The sequence below is a fragment of the Myripristis murdjan genome, chromosome 22, assembly GCF_902150065.1.
Source record: "Myripristis murdjan chromosome 22, fMyrMur1.1, whole genome shotgun sequence".
NCBI classification, from domain to species: domain Eukaryota; kingdom Metazoa; phylum Chordata; class Actinopteri; order Holocentriformes; family Holocentridae; genus Myripristis; species Myripristis murdjan.
The window spans coordinates 14,086,730-14,105,643 of record NC_044001.1 but is presented as its reverse complement, the minus strand read 5'-3'; the positions used below and the strand labels follow the sequence as shown (position 1 = coordinate 14,105,643).

The following is an 18,914-nucleotide window of genomic DNA, read 5'->3' as shown; positions in this document are numbered from 1 at the left end:
TGCTTTGTCTCCACCCTTTTCCTTGTTGCGCTCCATACACTCACTCACATCCCATACCAAAAGACTCTCTTTGCTGGTGGCAATGTCTGTTTTCACTTACCTCACTCACCAACCAGCTCTCTCTTTCTCTTTCATTCGTCTACCCTACCTCGCCCTAACATATGTATGCATACAAAACACATGCACAACCTGTCTTGTTATAGAGCAAAGTGCAAACTGTCCTTCTTGCCAGTGACCGGTCAGGTTTGGACTGTGCAATAGAGATATACACCAAACGCAGCTTCCTATACACATGCAGCAGACACGAGGTTGTAACGACGTCTTCCAGTAAAGGTTATGGCTGCCAGGACTCTCTCACCACTTCCCAGCAGCGCCGAGGAGTAGCAGAGGAGTCCCCCCTCAACACCCCCACCTCCTCCTGTTGACTCAGCTCCACCAGTCCTGCTATCAATTTACTACCCCTGTCAAACCAGGGGGCCCAGGCTTACCGTAAAATACCCCCTCTTCTGGTCGACATGGTTGAGTGAAAAGGGGAGGATCAGATTGGAGACAGAGAGAGAGAGAGAGAGAGGGGGCAAAAGAGAGAGAGGGGTTGCTTGATTTACTGGTTAATGCAAAAACGAAGAGAGGGGAAAAAAGTGTGCTACAGTTTACTGTTTCCCGGCGGAGTAAGAATATAGAGTACCATGAACGGGACAGGAAAAGAAAACAGTCCACCTCAGGCATCTGCAGGACTGCAGTGAGATGACATGCTGAAAAGCACCTTTTCCACAACAAGAGCTTTGACATTCAGTGACACTGTCTGTCATGGAAAAAATGGGTAATCCCTGACTCACTGATCGACTGAGCAGTATCAGTGTCAGACCAACGTTATAGACGTTGTCTGTGGCCTGGCCTCTCAGCTGACAGCATACCTGTCCATCATCAGGTTCTCAGCTCCGCCCTCGAACCGACACCCTCTTTGCCTCACCTGTCACCGCGGTTAGCATGGCAACAAAATGAACTGTTTCAAGGCTGGGATCTGGCGGTCAAACTTGTTTATGATTCAGCTGTAGTCTAGAGTCAATATTACGTAGCTACAGCAATGTCACAATAAGTGGCATTAATTGAGAATAGTGGGTGTTAATCGTGCGAATAAAGACCATATTCTTTGACATTTTATATTTACCACTACATTTTCACACTTTGCTTTGTTCGCAAATTTGCAAGCTTTTACCTAGTTGTGCCTTGAGGTTTTCAACAACAAAGACAAACACATTTGGGAAACTGAAGGCAAGATGACAAATTTCCTTCAATATGTGAACAATCTGGTGAGGCCATTAAAAAGTCAAAACACTGTTATGCTTTAATATCAATTCTGTCATCAACTGAACAAGATTGTGTGAAGTCTTTTATGCTGCTGTTCAGCCATCGTTAGCCATATGTAATGAGGGACTGTGGCCTTAAATTGGACTGGACTGGACTTTCACGCCTGAAGCCCTTGAGGCATAACAGGCAAATTACACCCACCATTAAACAAATAATAATTCCTTTGTGTGGCCCTTTTTTAATGGTTGTGTCCTTAAACAAGGGCATGAATGTGTATGCTCATACCAGACCGACACAGTGCTGCCCATTTACAAGCTGTCACTTGATTCTTGTAATGCCAACACCCACAAATGCATTTATGTTTCTAGCTATTTAAAGGGTCAGACAACACTGTTCCCAATAGTCGCTACTTGTGGCAATGGGTCCCAAATCAAAAGGTGTGATGTAACAGAACAGAGGTGGTCTGTTGTTTAAGCTAGTATGTGAACCACGAGGTCAAAGGCAGTGTGGCTGTGTGTATGTGTGTGTCACTCCACAGTTTATGACCACTTGTTAAACACGTGGGATGCTGTGCTCAACAGCCGTTAATAGACACTTAGCACTAACAGAAACCTGATGTTGTTTAGGAGCAAACAGAGACACCTCAGCGTTTCAGTAAAGACCGGCATGGAGGGAAAGTTTACCACTGAGTGTGACGAACAACCACAAGCTTGTCACAACCCCACAACCCCAACCCTCCCCTGCTTGATCATCATTGGCATGTATGTTGGAATCTCCCTCCTCCTTCATCATACGCCTCCTTTAGGGGTTTTTGTGTTATTTCACTTTAGGTTTGCGCATGTCCCCATGTAAGGCATGCTTTTTTCTATTTCTTTTTTTTTCTCTATGTCTTATAATTTAATTCTTCTCTTGAGAACCAAGCAACTGCAGCTGACCCAGTCTCTCCTTAGGGATCAATAAAGTATTTCTGATTCTGATTCTGATAGGTTATGCTGACCTCCTCCATAATCTTGCCTCTGGAGGAGACAAGCAAGCATGTATCACTTTGCCTTGCGAAAATAACTGTAAACAAGGCAGATAAATGTGCTCAGAGAGTGATTCCCAATCAACACAATCAAACGCAATGGACAATATACTGTCATTGTATATAAACATATTGATAGCTGCATGTAAAATTCAACATGTATGCTATACACACAGAGACACGTACACCTGCTTACCAATAGATGCATTTTGAATACAAGATGCTACTGAGAGTTACACAAGCTTAAATGTTGTTGTTTTTTCCCTCTAGATCTCTGATCTTATTCCCTCTTGATCTCTGGGGGCAAACTTTGAACTTTGTAGGCAGCACATATGCAAATGTCTGTTTCCTATTAAAGTATTTCAGCTCCAGGGATTTTTGTTTTTTGCCACAGAAGGTTGCACTGACCTCCAGTATAACCTTATTTCTGGAGGAGAGCATCTGAGGAGTCTAGCAACCATAGCCTCAAGAAATGTTTTCAGATTGCCATTCCCAAACAACAGAATCAAAGGCTCTGAGCAATATACTTTGATCATCACATTGTATTTAAAAAGATTGATGGTTGCACATAAAATTTAACATGCACACACATAGAGACAAAGCCCGCATGCCAATAGACAAATCTCAAGTAAAGATTTTATGATGAATTCCCTGTTTCCCTATGAATTGCTGTTTTTTTCCTCCCAGAATTCATCATTAGCATTCGGCGGTGACCCACTGACCTTTAACCTTGAGAGTCCGCTTCCTTTTGTCAGTCTGTTTCCAAAGCGACCGTCACACACAAAGAATGACGGGCTGTTTTTGTCTACCTGTCTGAATGAGTTTATAGCTCAGTCAGTGTCATTGTCGCTCTCCATGTCAGCCCATTCTCTCCATGCCACGGAACTGGATCAATATCATTAGTAGCTTGTAGTTTTTAAAGGCACAATCCTCCTTTTCATTTAAGAAGCCAAACTGCGTCTGTGGGCCTATGTGGAAACATCTCATGTCAATGAATCTTCTAGCAAGACTCACTAGTCAGGTCAGAAATAACCTTAACAGGAGTACAAAAAATTATTCGGATGTCAGCATTCCTTTCCCAAGATTTATGTCAGTGACTTTGCAGGTTCCCATAGCAGATTTGTTGAGAAAGGTTTAATAAGGACTGACTGAAATAATAAGGAATAGAATTCCAACTGTAAACCATGGCTTCAATATTTATTTAATCATTTCAAACAGAACACACAACATTACAAAATATTAAGTGCTGCATGTCATACAAAAACAACTGTACCTTCTGTACAGTGGTACAGTAGACGACTTAACAATCAACTTTCCAATTTGTTGCAGAGCAAAATAGGTATAAATAAGAAAAATTATGTACAGTTACAAAAAAATAATGCTCACTGAAAAAAACTACAAATTTCTGAATTCACATTCTCTAAACTATATTGTAAAAACACGTACACACACACCCTGACACCAATTTTCCAAGCCGTCAAATACACACACAAACACACGGTTTCAAGTTTTGTTAGGACAGGACAGTTAGCTTATCTCCTGCAGTGTAGAGGGAAAGCCAAAACAATTCAATTCATTCAGTTCATGAAATTCAAATTTCCAATTGTCTAGAATGCTTCAAAAAACAAAAATAAAAATAAAAATAAATTAAAACTTGAATTACAAATAAGCTCTTACCTTGGGGCACATGTCTTTGACTATTACAATTTCATAAAAACTACTACATGCGGGTCAAGAATCCATGTGACAAAAAAATCAAAACAGTGAAGAGACACAGTCCTCATCATCTCTGTTGCTACTGGATCAAAACACCTCATTCATTTCAAAATAAGGGGAGAGAAAATTAACTTCTATTCAACCTTAATTACATCAACCCTTACCCCGGCTGTCCAAAATTTAAAATCTGCATCTCAGATGCTCCATCTCATTGCTCTTAGTTTATTTCCTTAGAAATACAATAGCAGTTTTACACTGCTAACCCAAGGTAATTTCATGCAATCATTAATCCAAGCAATCAAACTCATACTGATAGAGGAGCAGTTAGGTATGAGACAAAGCTGCCAAAACAACAAGAGAGAGCATGATCCTTTGGCTTAGTCAGTGATTGTGTGTGTTTCCTAGGTAGCCATTATCTGTCACTAAGGGAGGACTTCTTAGCTTCGGCTCAAGGTTGGGTCCAGGCAATCAAAAACTTATTCACTGGGCACAAATTGTAGTGCCAAATACAATCATACCTGGCCTGACATAAAGCTTAAGGCAGGATAAAGCGACCCTGATTAAAGAGAGGCAACACAAACACCTTCAGAAACTGAAAGTCTGACTAAAAACCATGCTCAAATTTCACACTGATAGCAAAATAATCAGCTGTATAGTTTTCAACCTGTAGACACTTGTAAGCTGAAAGCACGGGTGTTAAACAGAAAATTCTACCCAATTCGCAACTGATGAGGAAGACACTAGGGACTTTTCCCAATACACATACCCTGTATGTGGTTCCTGGTGGCTGTAGTATTTACTCATCCAGTGATTGGATCCTGTTAAAGCTGCATGGCAGTTAAAGCTGACACAGTTCAAGGCTGCCCCCTACAGGCCAACAAGTGGTAAAAACATTTAGACTTTGGAAACAAAGGTAAAAAAAAAAAAAAAAAAGAAAAAAAAAAAAGAAAGAAATTCCTGAGTTATCACACTGTAAACACCGCCCGACACCCAAAAGCACCAATTGTTTAGCTGGTGATGTGATATGCATAATAACTCCTGCTGTTTGTATGAGATTACAAACTTTATCATTGTAGTCAGCGCAATTTAAAAATGTGACAGAGAACAAAATCCACCATGGTTAGGAGACAGTGTTTCCTACTGGTTGGGCGGTACACACACACAAGCATCCATCTCTGCCCAAACCTCCCCCTCCCCCTCCCATCATATTTAAAATAACATGTATGAATGATTTTTGCTTTATAAAAATAAACAAAAGGAGTAAATCCCCCTTTGAAATCACTGACATCTAAAAAAGCAAATGATGGCTTCATAGTGTAACATTTCCTAACCCAAAAAGGCAATCCTTTATATATTTCCCCCTCTTCACCATATATTTCCTCCCCCTACCGCATAACCCCCTTAACCTCTCCTTCATCTACGCCTCAGCTCCTCAGCAGATCTCCTAAATCATAGGTATCAAAGAAATCGGACACTCCTTCGCCGTCCTCTAGGCTCCACAGGTAATCGTCGTGATCTAAGGGTGGAGAGAAGTTGACAAAGGGGGTGCCGGTGTCTGGAGTGAAAGTGGCACCAGGGAGCTGGTCCTCCGTGATCTGGAGCAGGCTGGGGGGCAAACCCAGCAGCCCCTCCACGTCCAGCAGGGTGGAAGTGGAGGCTGCAGCGCTGGAGGAGGATGGGGCTGCTGCGGACAGGTTGGCTGTGTTTGGGAGAGGACAGGGGTGAATTAATTGATTACTAATGATTATAATACAGTATACCTGATAAATAAAGTCCAGAACTATTAAAGTCTTTCCCATCTTCAAGAGATTCAAACACATTATATGGCTACATTGAGGAGGAACTATTCATTTTCTGCTCCCAGAATAAGTTTTGTCCCATTTTTGTGTTGCAATATATGGAGTTTCGCTATATCTTCCCTTTACACATCACAATGATATAAAATTACAAACGGCAAACATCAAAGCAGTGGAAATATATAATTTGACTCATCTAAACTTGATAGCTACCCAAGACCACTCCATAGATGCAATTCAGGGTCTCCCACACCATCCACAATCGTTTCTCTAAATGGTGCTATTCATCACACCAACCCGTGGTCTGAATTTCACTTTGAGTACCCCAGCATGACCCCATGGAAACCCAAGCTTACCCTCCACAGGCTGCTGTTTGAGGCTGTAGTTTGGGGGTCCTACGGTGGAAGTAGAGGGGGGGCCTAGGGGTTGAGGATATTCCTTTTTGGGGGTAGCAGCACTTTTGACAGGACTAGCATCCTCCAGACCCTCCTCTGGACATAGATAGACTTCAATGGGGCCGTTCTTACTCTTCAGATAGATCTGTAATGGCCCCTGCTGTAAGGTAAAAACAGAGACAGAGGGAAGTCAGAATGGGTGTGACACACTCCTAAACCAGGACATACTCAAGTTCTTGACTTTTACAGGCTTTCACATCCACAAAGCTGAATTCATGCTAGACAGAAAACGAGAAAAGGAGCACATGTCCAACTCACATCTCAAAATAAGGCAGGCATGTTTAAAGGTATCATAGATAATAAAAACAGGACAACAACATGTCATAGGCTTCGAATCAAAATATCCTCTCACCCCTGCAGACTCAGGCACCTCCAGCTTGGTCTCAGCTGGGGCTTTGACAGCGATGACTGTCTGGTCCCGGAGGCTGGCGATGGAGCGGATGTCCTGGTACGTCACATAGCCCAGCCTCTGATTGTCTTTGTGCTCAGTGAGCTGTTTGAGCTGTGCACTGCTGGAATGGATCAGTTCATCCAGAGCTCTCTCTGCTTTCTCCAGGTCCCCCAAGTCTTTCCTCAGTGTACGAGCTTTCTCCCCTCCACTTGCACCACCTTCAAATACACCTCCAACCCTGGGAGAACACACATAATAGTAAGAGCGTTAGTCAGACTGAAAAAAGTGTGTAGCCGCAGAGACTCCAGGATCCAAGGCAATAGATGTAAAAGTTGGAAGCTTCAACAGCTAAATTAAAATATTCACTATATTTGGTGATGTCTGGAAAAACCGGCATTGATTTATGACTTTTATGATTTGGAGTGAGGATAGAAGGATGTACCAAATTTCATGTAAATTGGCCTACAGCACAGTTATGACTTCTCAAATTCAAAAGTTTGACTTTTAATTATAGTGCCCCCATCAGGGCAAGTAGGGTCTTATTTCTTGGGCAGCACTTGTACACAATTTCCAGTCAATGTACAAAGTCATGTCTCTACCATTTACAATCTCATGGGAATTTGCAAAACATTTCTGAAAAGGGAAAATAATAAACCAGAGAGAAAGAAAGAAAGAAAGAAAGAAAGAAAGAAAGAAAGAAAGAAAGAAAAAGAAAAACAAGGCTTGAACTCCTTAAAATAAAACAAATAAACATTTAAAAAAAAAAAACATAATTTCTTTCAGGGAAGAAAGTGGCAAAAGCAACGGTACTCTACAACGGTGGCTCTAAAACGTGTTCCGTCTAAAACCCAAGTTTTAGAAAAAAGAAACATCACATGACCACATCATGTGGGCAGTGTCATGTGTGCAACCACCAGAAAGAGACGGGTGACCGTTCTGAGTCCTTCTGTACAACAAACACTATCCTCAGGACAAAATAAAAACCCAGGAGTGCCATAAGCAGATAGTTTGGTGAATAAATCAATGAGGCTCTGGCACAACAATGGCTGTTAACTTTTTGTGATGATGACATTTGGATTCCTCAGATCTAAACAGTCTTTTGTCTTTCCATGCTGTCTCTACTGGCTACAGTACATTCTGACTGATCATGGTCCTATCAAATTATATCAAATTAGCTCTACAAAAAGCAAATTTCTAGAAACGTTCCTTCAGTTTTTTTCTGCTTGGGCTGTTCACTAGCCTACCATTAATAGAATCTTAACATTATGAAGTGAGTCACATGATGATCCACAGCATGAGTATGAGTACTACTAAAGACATACTGTTTATTTTAACCAGAGAAAATATTCCAGGTTTGTAATATTTTTTATTCTTACAGCCCTTGGCAGTCAACTTAAAAGTTAATTTTAGATAGCAATTGTTCACCAGAATACTGCTGGTATTTGTATTTCTATCTTTTCTATTGTTATATCTGTCTTCCTGTACTCACATCCACTGGATGTTGTTCTTGGACTTCTTGCGGATGAGTTGGACTCCCTCCAGGACGTTGGTAATGTCATAAATGCGTCTCTTCTGGACCTCCAGGACCTCGGTGGCCCAGTTGAGATCAAGAACGCCATCAGGAGACTCGGCAATCAGACCCACAAACTTCTTGGTCAGGAGGCCCAGGGAGGTGTCATACCGCGTCCGCTCACCCGGAGACTTTGGAGCTGCACACCCAGACACAGACAATGACACACCGGGAGGATAATTAGTGTAAAAGCAGGATCAACAGGTAAAATAATGGGTACATTCACCAACAGAAAACAGCCACAGATCCCACAATGTGTTTACAGATTTGTTTTAACCTGCTGCTAAAAAAAAAAAAAAAAAATTCTCTGTGGCTGGCTCCCAGAATCTTCACATGCTGTGGCTGAGCTGGAATGGCTGGTTTACAAGATTACTGAAGGTGTGAAAAGACATGAAGCTACTCATAAACTCAACTACAACTCACAACTGTATCTCCAATCCAAACAATCATACTTACTCCTCGGACTGGTTATCCTGGCTGCAGCACTGCCTTTGCCTTTCGGTGTGCGGAACTCCGGCAGGTAAAGAGGGTCCTCAAGATCCAGCTTCCTTTTAGCCTGGAGAGCAGATGGTTTTTTGTAAATTTTAGAAAACACCTGAAGGGCAAGGAGGGTGCTTCTTGTAGTAGTTTAGTGTTTGCCACAATCTAAAACTATTTGTCACCATATAATTATGAGCACCAGTGTGAGCAATACTCCTCATCTGAGTTTCCTTTCAGCCTATGGGAGCAATCCTTCATTCTAAAAAGGTTAACAAATTCCATTGCAAAGCAAAGGGTGACGCGAAAAGAGAAAGCACAGCCCATTCATGGGACTGAGCGCCGGCAAATGTGCTAAACGGGGTTGTTGAAAAGTGCCGCGTCGTAAATGTGCCATCAGCTCTAAAGAACAGGAACAAAGCACCTAACTCACACTTTCTGAAGCACTTCAAGAGGGGGCTGGTAGGGTTAGCGTGGAGTGGAGTGGGTGGGAGGGGTGGGGGTGGCTGCAGCTCGACCTACTGCCCGCGAAACGCCAGGAAATCCCTGGAGTTGCTCAATGACTCCTCCTCCTCCCCCTTTCCAGTCTCCCTACCACTCTGTGCTCTTTCCCTGACACAGTCCTGCTATCACGCTGCTGTTATGTCAGAAATATAGAATTCATGGCTCCTGAACTTATCTAACCACTTTGCTTTAAGTAACTCTAACTTAATAACTCAATAAAGTCTCTCATAAGGCATGTAACAATATATTGTGACACAATACATCACAATACCAAAAAGCCACACTATACATCGTGATATCACTGATCTCTTATGGATATAATTATATAAGAACATTCAAAAGATACACAAATCAGTGTGATAACTTCATGCCCAAATAGAAAGACATGCCCTCTTCATTTGAAAGAAAAAAAAAACAAGTAGTGTGAAATCAAACCATAATAGACGATGTTTTGTCACAACTCCTAATTTCGTGAAAATATTAAATTGTAGAGATGGACCTATATATCAGCAGGCTGTCCGTATGGGCCAATATAAGAGTACTTTTACTGACTAGATTTGGGTGATTGGAAATTTTGCTTTTTTTCCAAAGCGCATGTCAGTAAAACCTCTGTCAAATTAGCGACAGAACAAAAACAAACACAGGCCTATGTTCATGAAGTACTTAATTTTCTTAAGACAGGCCTGTCTGAAAAACTGAACCTGTTTTGCACATGCATTTCTAAAAAATATATACTGGATGCCAGTATTGGCTTTGAAAAAAAAAATAAACAAAAACACACACATATTGTTCCATTGCTATTGTTTTGTGAGCCCAGTGTTTTGTTTCAAAGAAAACTGTAAACTTGGCACATAGTTACATCCTTAATTTTCATTGTGGGCTAGAAGGTTTTTTTTTGGCAGATAAATGTGTAATCATTCCCTCTGACACACTCAGTACTCACACAAAAACCCTCTCACACACACTCTGTCCCTTTCTACACGGGTGGCTGAGCTAACGAGGCGTAAGACTTCAGCCAGACGCTGGTGGGGCTGCTGGGTAATTTGTAGCTTCTGGTTAGGACCTCACTCATCTAGAACGGCATTAGATCAATGAGCAGTCCTTCTTCCCTTCATATCTCCTAACAAATTCTTGACGATAGGATCGGTTTAGGTCACACCCACACTTCTTCTCAGAAAGGAAAGTGGTGTGAGGACTAAGCTGTGTCAGTGTGCGTATGGGGATAATGAAGGCCGCCATTGTCCCAGCGAGCTCTGTGACATGTCCACCTGTTGACTGGCGACATCTGGAGCACCACAGCAGGTGTATGAGTGTGTGTTGGGGGCAGGGCTTCTTCATCTTTACAGCATACACACACAGACATATGGAAACTTCTGTAGAGACACACAGGACAGCATTTCTTTGGCTGTAGCTGTCAAATACAAAGGCACAGAGAGGGAATAGATGGTTTGCGCAGTGACAGCTGCGCTTTAAAGAGGCTGAGGACTGGACGGGCCTTACTTTGTTCTCTACCTATCCCTACAAGAAAATTCAAAATACAAAAATTAAAATGAGCATCCCATGTGTAGAATAGGATTGCCCTTGATCATTTCAGCAACAGCATGAGGCATGTGCATCAAGTTGCTCTTTTTATAGGTAATTCAGGCCTTGTGGGTCAACACCTTGAGATTCAACTGGTATAGTGTCAGATGGGAAGCAACCGTTTCACCCTGCAGCTGTATGGGGTGGGGGTGCGGGGAGGGGAGGTGCCTTCCTGCATGAGGGATTTCTCTGGTGAGTCAACCACGTTATGCAAACACCATCTCATCTTGTGAAAATACAGCCTGCCTGTCTCTTTTCACCCGGCGAGCTTTTCAAACCGCCCAGAGAAACTACGAAATGGTAACAATTCCCAAATGCCGGCAGCACACAGGCATGCTGCCTATCACACAGTCAGGAGAACACGCAAGAAATATCCTACAAAACCGAAATTTGATACAAGGAAGAAAGAAAGACAGCATGAGAGGAACTGTACTGCAGTGAGCCCACACTAGTTCGTTTCAAATCAGTCCACTCTCAGTGACTTGGCATCTATCTACTGCTGAGGCTGTTTGCTTTGAGAGAAAGAGGGAAAGGCCCGAGTCACCCACACTGCCACTGGCTCTTTATCTCCCACACACGAGTCGCAGTGTCACATCACACACATCAGTCAAAACCTCACCCCGCCTGCTATGCTACACCCAAGAACTGAACATGATCTCTTCTCTTCTCTTTCACGATATTTGGCTAATTGTGAAATTGTCACAATTGTGTAGCCTTTTCTTCAATGGATGTCACTTAATACAGCTAAAATCAGCAACAGAGTAAAACGAATATAACAAAACACTATACTTAATTCCCTGAAGACACATCTGTCCGCATTTGTATTATGATTCTTTAAACATACATATCTGTATCAGCTGTTGGTGGGGGGCAAATACTGGATATCATTATCGGCTTCAATAAACCACATCGTTACATGCCTGGAGCTTTCTGTAGTGACGTTTCACACAGAATCTCAGACACGTGAAAGTCTTTCAGCCGGTCCTCACACCCACAAACCTTGTCTGTCAGGCTGCAAGGCGGAGCCAAGGGCAAGTTGCAGTATGCCTGCAAATATCTACTTCTCTGTACACAAAACACTACCCACCACACCCTTGGGAAGTCAAAGAAAAACAACAATGGCTATATGGTTGATGATACTGTCAGTGTGTCCCCTCAAGAGGTTGAAAGAGAAGGGTGGATCTGTCCATTTGGGTGAATGGTGAGAAGGGGAGGGAGCAGGGAGCTTAGAAATGCAAAAATCCCCCCATTGAGGACATTATGCTCCTGGCCCAAACTGGCCCGAGGCTGGGGGAATACAAGGTGAACGACAGGGAGAAGCGAAGGAGACAGAGAGAGCTTTTGGCTCGGTGTAAACGGTGGGCTATGTGACCAATCTCACACCCAAGCTGCATTATCCTCAGTGTGAATGAGGGCTCACCACAGGGGTCAGAGCTAGGCTGACAAAGAAATATAGGAAAGTACAGAGAGTTATGAGCAGCCCGACTTCAACAGAAACCTGCCAAGTGGTAGCTACTGGTTTCTGTTTCTATTAAGAGGCTAAGAAAGGCTTTCCTTAGTTTGCAATGACATGGATGCTTTGTCAATGCCTGGTGCCATTTTCCTCCAGCATGCCCAGGAAGAACTGAACATGCCTCTCACTGTGCTGGAAGATAGCGCACATTTCACCGATATTTGGAAAGATTCATGTTTGAAATATTCAGGTTATTACTGGAACATAATTTCGGGTTGACTTTAAATAGGCTAGATCAGAGGTTTTGAAACATTTTCATGTCCCAGGCCCTCATTAAGCCACAGACCCCCATTTGAGATCATTTTGCCTGAGGGACCCTGACATGAAAAGCTTTTTTTTTTTTTTTTTTTTTTTTTTGTGTTTTGTGTTTTAAACTGTTTGAGATGTCATATTTGAACACTGACAACCAGATTCAAAGCGGTCAGATTAAAACATACTGTTAAACTAACCACTTGTACATTTTTTGCAATGTGATAATTTTGGATGAATTAAACTATAGAAGAAAATTAAACTATTCTTCATTTTCCTGAGGAACCCCTAGGAGCCCCAAACTTTGGACCCCGAGGAAGGCTAAACTTAAACCCTGTCACACATTTACATCACTATCAACCAGAAAGGAAACAGAGTGAAACATTACCAACAGCTCACAGTTCACAGTTCACACCACAGCTGAGGAAGATATATTTACCTCTCAAGTTTAGTCAACCATTAACCTGAGTGTTTCTCTTCATTAAGCGGTCATGATTGGCATAATGTGTGACTGCGGTACATTTGTGTGCGTGTGAGGTTTTTTGCAAAGGAACTGAGGCTGTAAAGCTGAGACCACTATTCTGTTACCACACCAGCTGATAAGAACGGGGTTATTATGTTGTTATGAAGAGTAGCTACGGGAAGTGAGTGCTTCACAGATTGAAGGACCAAAGAGAGGTTTACGATCAAACGGGACGCTGGTGGGTGTACCTCTGACGCTCCTTCAGTCTGAACACTAAAAACGCATCAGTCCTTGAATCATTAAGGTAGCCTGTGATCTAAGGCGCTTCTTTTTCCCTTTGTTTGCTGCGTTCTGCCTTCATGAGAGCAGACAGAAAGAGGAAGCTCTGAGATCATCATCTCTGCTGCGTTTTTGAGACAGAGACAGGGAAAAGGGAAGGAAGAAACATCTGAGATAAACTGTCTGTTCCCAGAATATTTTTAAATGACTGCCCACCGTCGGGGCATCCAACCCGCTGTTGCCATTTCATCTTAAGAGAAAATTGAGGCAAACAGCAGTATTAGGCGTGTTTGTCTTCCCACTGTCTTGTGGTTCACATCTGAAGACTGAAAAGAAATCTTTTCTTCATGTTAACAGTACAGATGAGTATATTAAAAATTATTCATCCCACCACCCGTGTGACATTTACATCATCTACCATGTGCAGAGGAAGTGTCATAATACTGGGACTTATGAAACTTGTTGTGTAATTTCAAAAGTAGCCGACATCGCTCTTCTAAATTCCACTTGAGGGGTGCTATTTATCCAGCAGCAGTGATGGAGACTTGAGCACCGTCCCACAGGGTTACTGTGTAATAACTGAAAGCGTTATCCCTCAAAAAGTGGAGTTCACGTCGTCAGAGCAGAGCCAAAAACAGAACTGGAGCCTCCCTCAAGTCAGTAGTTATGGCAGGGACAAAGAATAGACAACACCATATCAGTGTAAAAACACACTCAGCATCCTGGCTACTTATCAGTGGCGTGTCACCATCTCCAGATGACACGGCATACTGTACATGAATACTAGACCCTACCAGCTCATCCCCCACATCCTACATCAGAGCCACACCATCTGTAACATGAACTGGTCTTAATGCTGGATCAACATGGGAAATAAAAGCTTCATGCATGCTAACAAAAACATGGGATATTCTCTAACTTAATCAGACATACAGTGCTACACAGACTTAAGCAGAATGGTGATAACATTCACTGTGGCCAGGTGGTAGCCTACATTTTTCACCTTACTTATGCCCAACTAATCCTCTTGGACGGGCCTATTAGTGAACCGGTCCAAGGGCACGGGGTTAACATGAAAGTCCCTACCCTCTAACCGCTTTAGACCTACTGCAATTCACTAAATCTACAAGGTCCCGGCCAGCAGGCTGGAGAAGAGGGGCCAATAGTAACAAGCAACAGCAGGTGAGGGATGCAAACATATTGCTTACTCCTGTTCAATCCTCTCTGCTTGGCCCAATATATCTTGACCTGCAGGAGCGAGAGGTGTGTGTGAAAGGTCATCAAGCTTCTCGAAACAGGCGGCATACAGCTTACATAAGACTAGATTACAACTCACACAGACACAAAACAGACGATGATCATGTAACCAATTGATATATAATCCCTCTTTCCCCCGAGTTGAGAAATAGCCTTTTATGTGCCAGATATGCAGAAAATCATACAGTTTACTTTTGTTACTGACATGTTACTCACGGCTTTTGGAATCACATGAGTCCTCATGTTCTGTATAGGTAAAATCTCGGATACCAGTGCTCAATTTTAATCCATTTTGGCACCGATATGAACACCAGTTTTGGTATCAGTGTATTCACAACCAAATCCAGGTGTGTCTCAGTCTCTCGTATGGCTTCTATGCAACTGAATGAACATAGTGGATCCAAACTGGACAACTGTCCCGTTTATGACCTCTGACCCTCCCTCTAGTGATACGGACTGGTTACACAGGCCCAGGACAGCCTATGACAGGTGCAGACCAGATAGGTGGGTACATGCTTACTGGTTATGGTGGAACAGCTGCCCGAGGCTGTAATCACAAAACAAGCTGTCTAAATAAGAAGACCTGGGAGCGTTTCTGTCAACATTACTGGTGATAGCTAGCTGGTCAGCAGCCCTGAGCTAGGTTCCTTGCTCTAATAATCAGATTCTTATTTCCCCCTTGAAGAAGGTTCATGGAACTGAATCAATGCAATGCTTTTAGCCTGGCATGAAGAAACCTACTTTGTCCCTGGTTAGCCCCCGGGCATTGTTTGGGTTTGTAAAAGTTACTCTTACAACCCCTGCAATCTCCCACTGTGGGGCCACTCATCCTTCCCTTTCACAAGAGGGGCCCCCAAAACTCTCCAAACACTATCCCCTTACCCCCTCACCCCCACACACACTGCGTCTGCCTGTCTAGCTACAGCTGGGCTGCGGGGGGAAAAGATGCCACACAAACTAGTTTCTCAGGCCTCGTCATGGCAGGCAAAGTGGACACGCCATTCATTCATTCCCGTCAAACAGCAGCCACAGTGGCTCCTCTGTGGCTTATCACGTCAAAACATATTTGAACTCCGCACAACGCAGCTGCAATATGCATACCAATGGAAATCAACCATTATTATTCCACCCCCACACACATACACACATAATGTAACATTCAGTCGCTTTATAGTTATTAAGCTGTAATGTGTGTGTAGCTCCGCTGGGTTAGCATCTATTCTTTTTCTGGGGCGGGGGTGTTTGATTCTTACCGGCAGCCGACCGGAGGATGATCTGATGGGCTTAGCCTCGAGTCCGTGGGGGGTTGAATACAGGCTGTTGGCCCTTTGTTCCGCCGCGGGGGTGTTGCAGATCTGGGTGAAATACCCAGCCGGTACCGTACTCATCGGCGGACTGGACAGTCCCGTGCTGAAGAAGTCGGTCTTCACTGCTCCGGTGGATAAAACCTTCATCTTCTGCTGGGAGCAAGGCAGTCCCGCTGCTGGCCGCCCCGAAGCCGGAGAGACACCTTTAGGCATCCGCATCATTTTCCCGAGCAAGCTAAAATGAACCGGCCTGGTCAGGGAAAAGGAAGAGGTGGAGAAGTCTGCCGTTAGCTAAATACGGTGATCAATCCTGTGCAGAAACCCTTCCCTTGTATTTGCAAGCTACTGCTGCTGCTGTCTCTCTTGCAAAATATATAGTTGTAACCTGCGTATAGAATAATAAACACCCGAATCAGCCCACTGAATATAACATGCATGGATTAATTAGACTTGCAATACAGGTGTATTTCGAAAATTAAAAAAATATATATATCACTGACTAACAGCAGCTTGATCAGCGCTATATGTTCCTTTGTCCGGTAATGAAGTGCTAAGGGACCTTGCCTGGCTAGATATTAAGTATCCGGTTAAATAAATAAAGTTGAAAAGGTCCAGTATGTGAAAGTCCCGTACCAGGATGTTTGTAGCTCTCATGGAGACGCAGGCTGCCCCCTTTGAGATTTACAGGTTTAATGTGAATCCCTCAGATGAACGGAATAAGTGTCCTGTCTGTGACTCCTGTCCGTCCACCTCCAAGCTCCGCTCTCCATACAAGGGGACAAGAGCCAGGGGAAGAACAGCTTTTTGAGCGCCAAACTTCGTCCCGCGAAATTTAGATCTCCCGCGGTTGGAACTCGCCTCCGATTGGCTGACGGCACGTTCGGCTTGTCATATTTGCATAAAACAGTTGTATGTGGGGTTGGTCTGTTTTTCTTAAAGCAACAGCCACTTGGATGGGAACAGGGTTCTTTTGTGACCAGTCTTGCACTTGAAGACAATGACCACCTGCATTTATTTTCTTGAATATGACTGATTAAAATGTGGCGTTTATACAGCTTGCTAAATTAATATAATAATAATGCAACACTATGGTACCACACATAGTCATCACAGACCATCATAAGCATATGTGCCACAAAACTGACCAATTTTTTTGCATCCAATAAATACATTTTTAGACCAATATCACAATTGAGATTTAGGCTTTCTAATGATGTATGAAAATTAACTTCCAGGAGGAGGTACTGGCTGAAAAGGGCAAAAGATCCCCTGTATGTAAATGTTAGCTTGAATTCACTATCACACTTTATGATTATGTATTGTGGTCCATTACAAGGTGTTGCTAATGGGGATCATTTGTAGATGACAATTGGAAGTCAGTAACACTGTTGCTTATTGGCTCAGAAGAGATATTGAAAGAAAACAACCCCCTCCCCCATCCCTTCCCTGCCCAACCCAAGCCATATGACTTGACCCCTAATGGCTGATGCAAAGTAGGTTCCCAATGTTGACAAGCCCTTTGTCATGCGCTGAGGAGAGTTATATTTTAAGGGACTTCGCCAAATCTAACACACCACTCTAACTATGTCTTGACCACAAGACGGTGTGATGTATTCCCCTCAGACTGATCCTAATAACTTCTACTGTACAGAGAATTAAGCTTGAGAGAAACAGTGCCTGCTTAATAAATAACATAGGGCTACACAGTATAAGTAAAACAATCATTTTATCAGTTAAACTGGGAAGGAGTGATAGCTTTGCATTGAATGGCATTGTATTGAAATAGCTTTCAAAAGAGAAAAAAGTCCTTTCAAGTTTAGCTGTTATTTATTTGGTGCAAAGTAAATATACTGTGCGTGCTTAAGGCTTGTGAGTATAGTGTGAAATATTTCACTCTTGGAGTTCAGTTTGGGCCAGATAAACAGGATGTGTTGTCAACTTTTACCATACACAGTGTTCAGACTAATGATGGCCTTCTCTTTGACGTATGCCAGAACTTGTTCAATGCATCACAGCTCTGACTGAGAGTTAATTGTATAAAAACTATTTTATTGCTGCCATCTTTGTCTTACATACATGTTTGTGCTGTCTTGTTGATATTGCAATGTCCCTCTTACATGAAACCAATTTGGATTTTCTTGCAATGTTAAAGAGTTGGATTTTTCTGCTGACCTGCAAAAGTTCATCGTGACATCCACATGGGTCAAAACATCGAGTTTATCATGTGTTTAGAGGACTTGCATTCCTGGGATTTCAGGAAGATACAAGTCATCGCATGCTCAACCAACACCCCCATCTTGTGGTGTTTACTGGCATGTTGTCTGCACTACAATGGCCTGAAGCATCAGTCAGGTTTAATCTATTTACCTACCAGGCTGTAAATTGTGTACTCAAGTACTCTGGTCGAAAATAATTTACCACTTTATAATCTCTTTGATGTGTGGGATGTGTATGCATATATCTATCTATATCTACATATCTATTAATGTATGTGTGTGCATGTGTGTCTCTAATCTTGATTTGCAATAAGAATTGCATTTCTGAATGTCATGGTATAATTTAACCAAAGACTTGTAAGAACTTGTAAAGTTTCCTGAATTATCAAACCTGTCTGAGATGTGTAAAAAATGTATAAATAAATAAATAAATAAATAAATAAATAAACACCCTTTAAGAAAATCTCCCTTTGGTTGTCAACATAATCCATCAGAGTTTGAATTTGCCATCTACTTCCTGGTTTAAATGATGTCACACACTCAGGTTTTACTGAACACTCTGACTGGTCAACAGCCAATGAGACACATCATATGTCAGACCACAGGCAGCCAGTTGCCAAATGGCCAAACTAACCAATGTTGCTGTGTGGTGAAATTTCCAACACTAAACATTTGTTCCTAAAAGGTAGAACTTTTGTAAGCAACAGAGGATACTGTAAGCTCTCAGAAAAAAAAAAAAAAAAAAAAGAAAAAAAAAAACCTCAAAAGAAATGATGCTCCTTGTGCTGGAAATAAATATCAAAACTGC

At 42.5% G+C, this 18,914-nt stretch overlaps 1 protein-coding gene across 3 annotated transcripts; it reads right to left on the bottom strand.

Moving 5' to 3' along the window:
• Nucleotides 1-5,001: 5,001 nt before the first annotated feature.
• Nucleotides 5,002-16,597, bottom strand: e2f2 (E2F transcription factor 2). 3 transcript variants are annotated; one of them, XM_030044608.1, is made up of 7 exons: nt 16,524-16,597; nt 15,837-16,140; nt 8,717-8,816; nt 8,180-8,399; nt 6,652-6,928; nt 6,201-6,399; nt 5,002-5,747 (listed from the first exon to the last, which is right to left on the bottom strand). In XM_030044608.1, the coding sequence occupies exons 2-7, from the start codon at nt 16,110-16,112 to the stop codon at nt 5,473-5,475; spliced, it is 1,347 nt and encodes a 448-aa protein (XP_029900468.1). In that variant the 5' UTR covers nt 16,113-16,140; nt 16,524-16,597; the 3' UTR covers nt 5,002-5,472. The 3 variants fall into 3 exon arrangements, with proteins under 3 accessions (XP_029900468.1, XP_029900470.1, XP_029900469.1); XM_030044610.1 differs by having other exon boundaries at nt 6,201-6,396; XM_030044609.1 differs by lacking the exon at nt 16,524-16,597 and having other exon boundaries at nt 15,837-16,143.
• Between the last annotated feature and the right edge of the window lie 2,317 nt (nt 16,598-18,914).

Bases quoted from the DNA above. Each gene is read 5' to 3' on its own strand.
- e2f2 (XM_030044608.1), bottom strand. From the start codon at position 16,112: ATGATGCGGATGCCTAAAGGTGTCTCTCCGGCTTCGGGGCGGCCAGCA. The intron at 8,400-8,716 runs GTAAGTATGATT...CTGGGTGTGCAG, and splicing joins CAGGATAACCAGTCCGAGGA to CTCCAAAGTCTCCGGGTGAG. The intron at 5,748-6,200 runs GTAAGCTTGGGT...TCCCAAACACAG, and splicing joins CAAACAGCAGCCTGTGGAGG to CCAACCTGTCCGCAGCAGCC.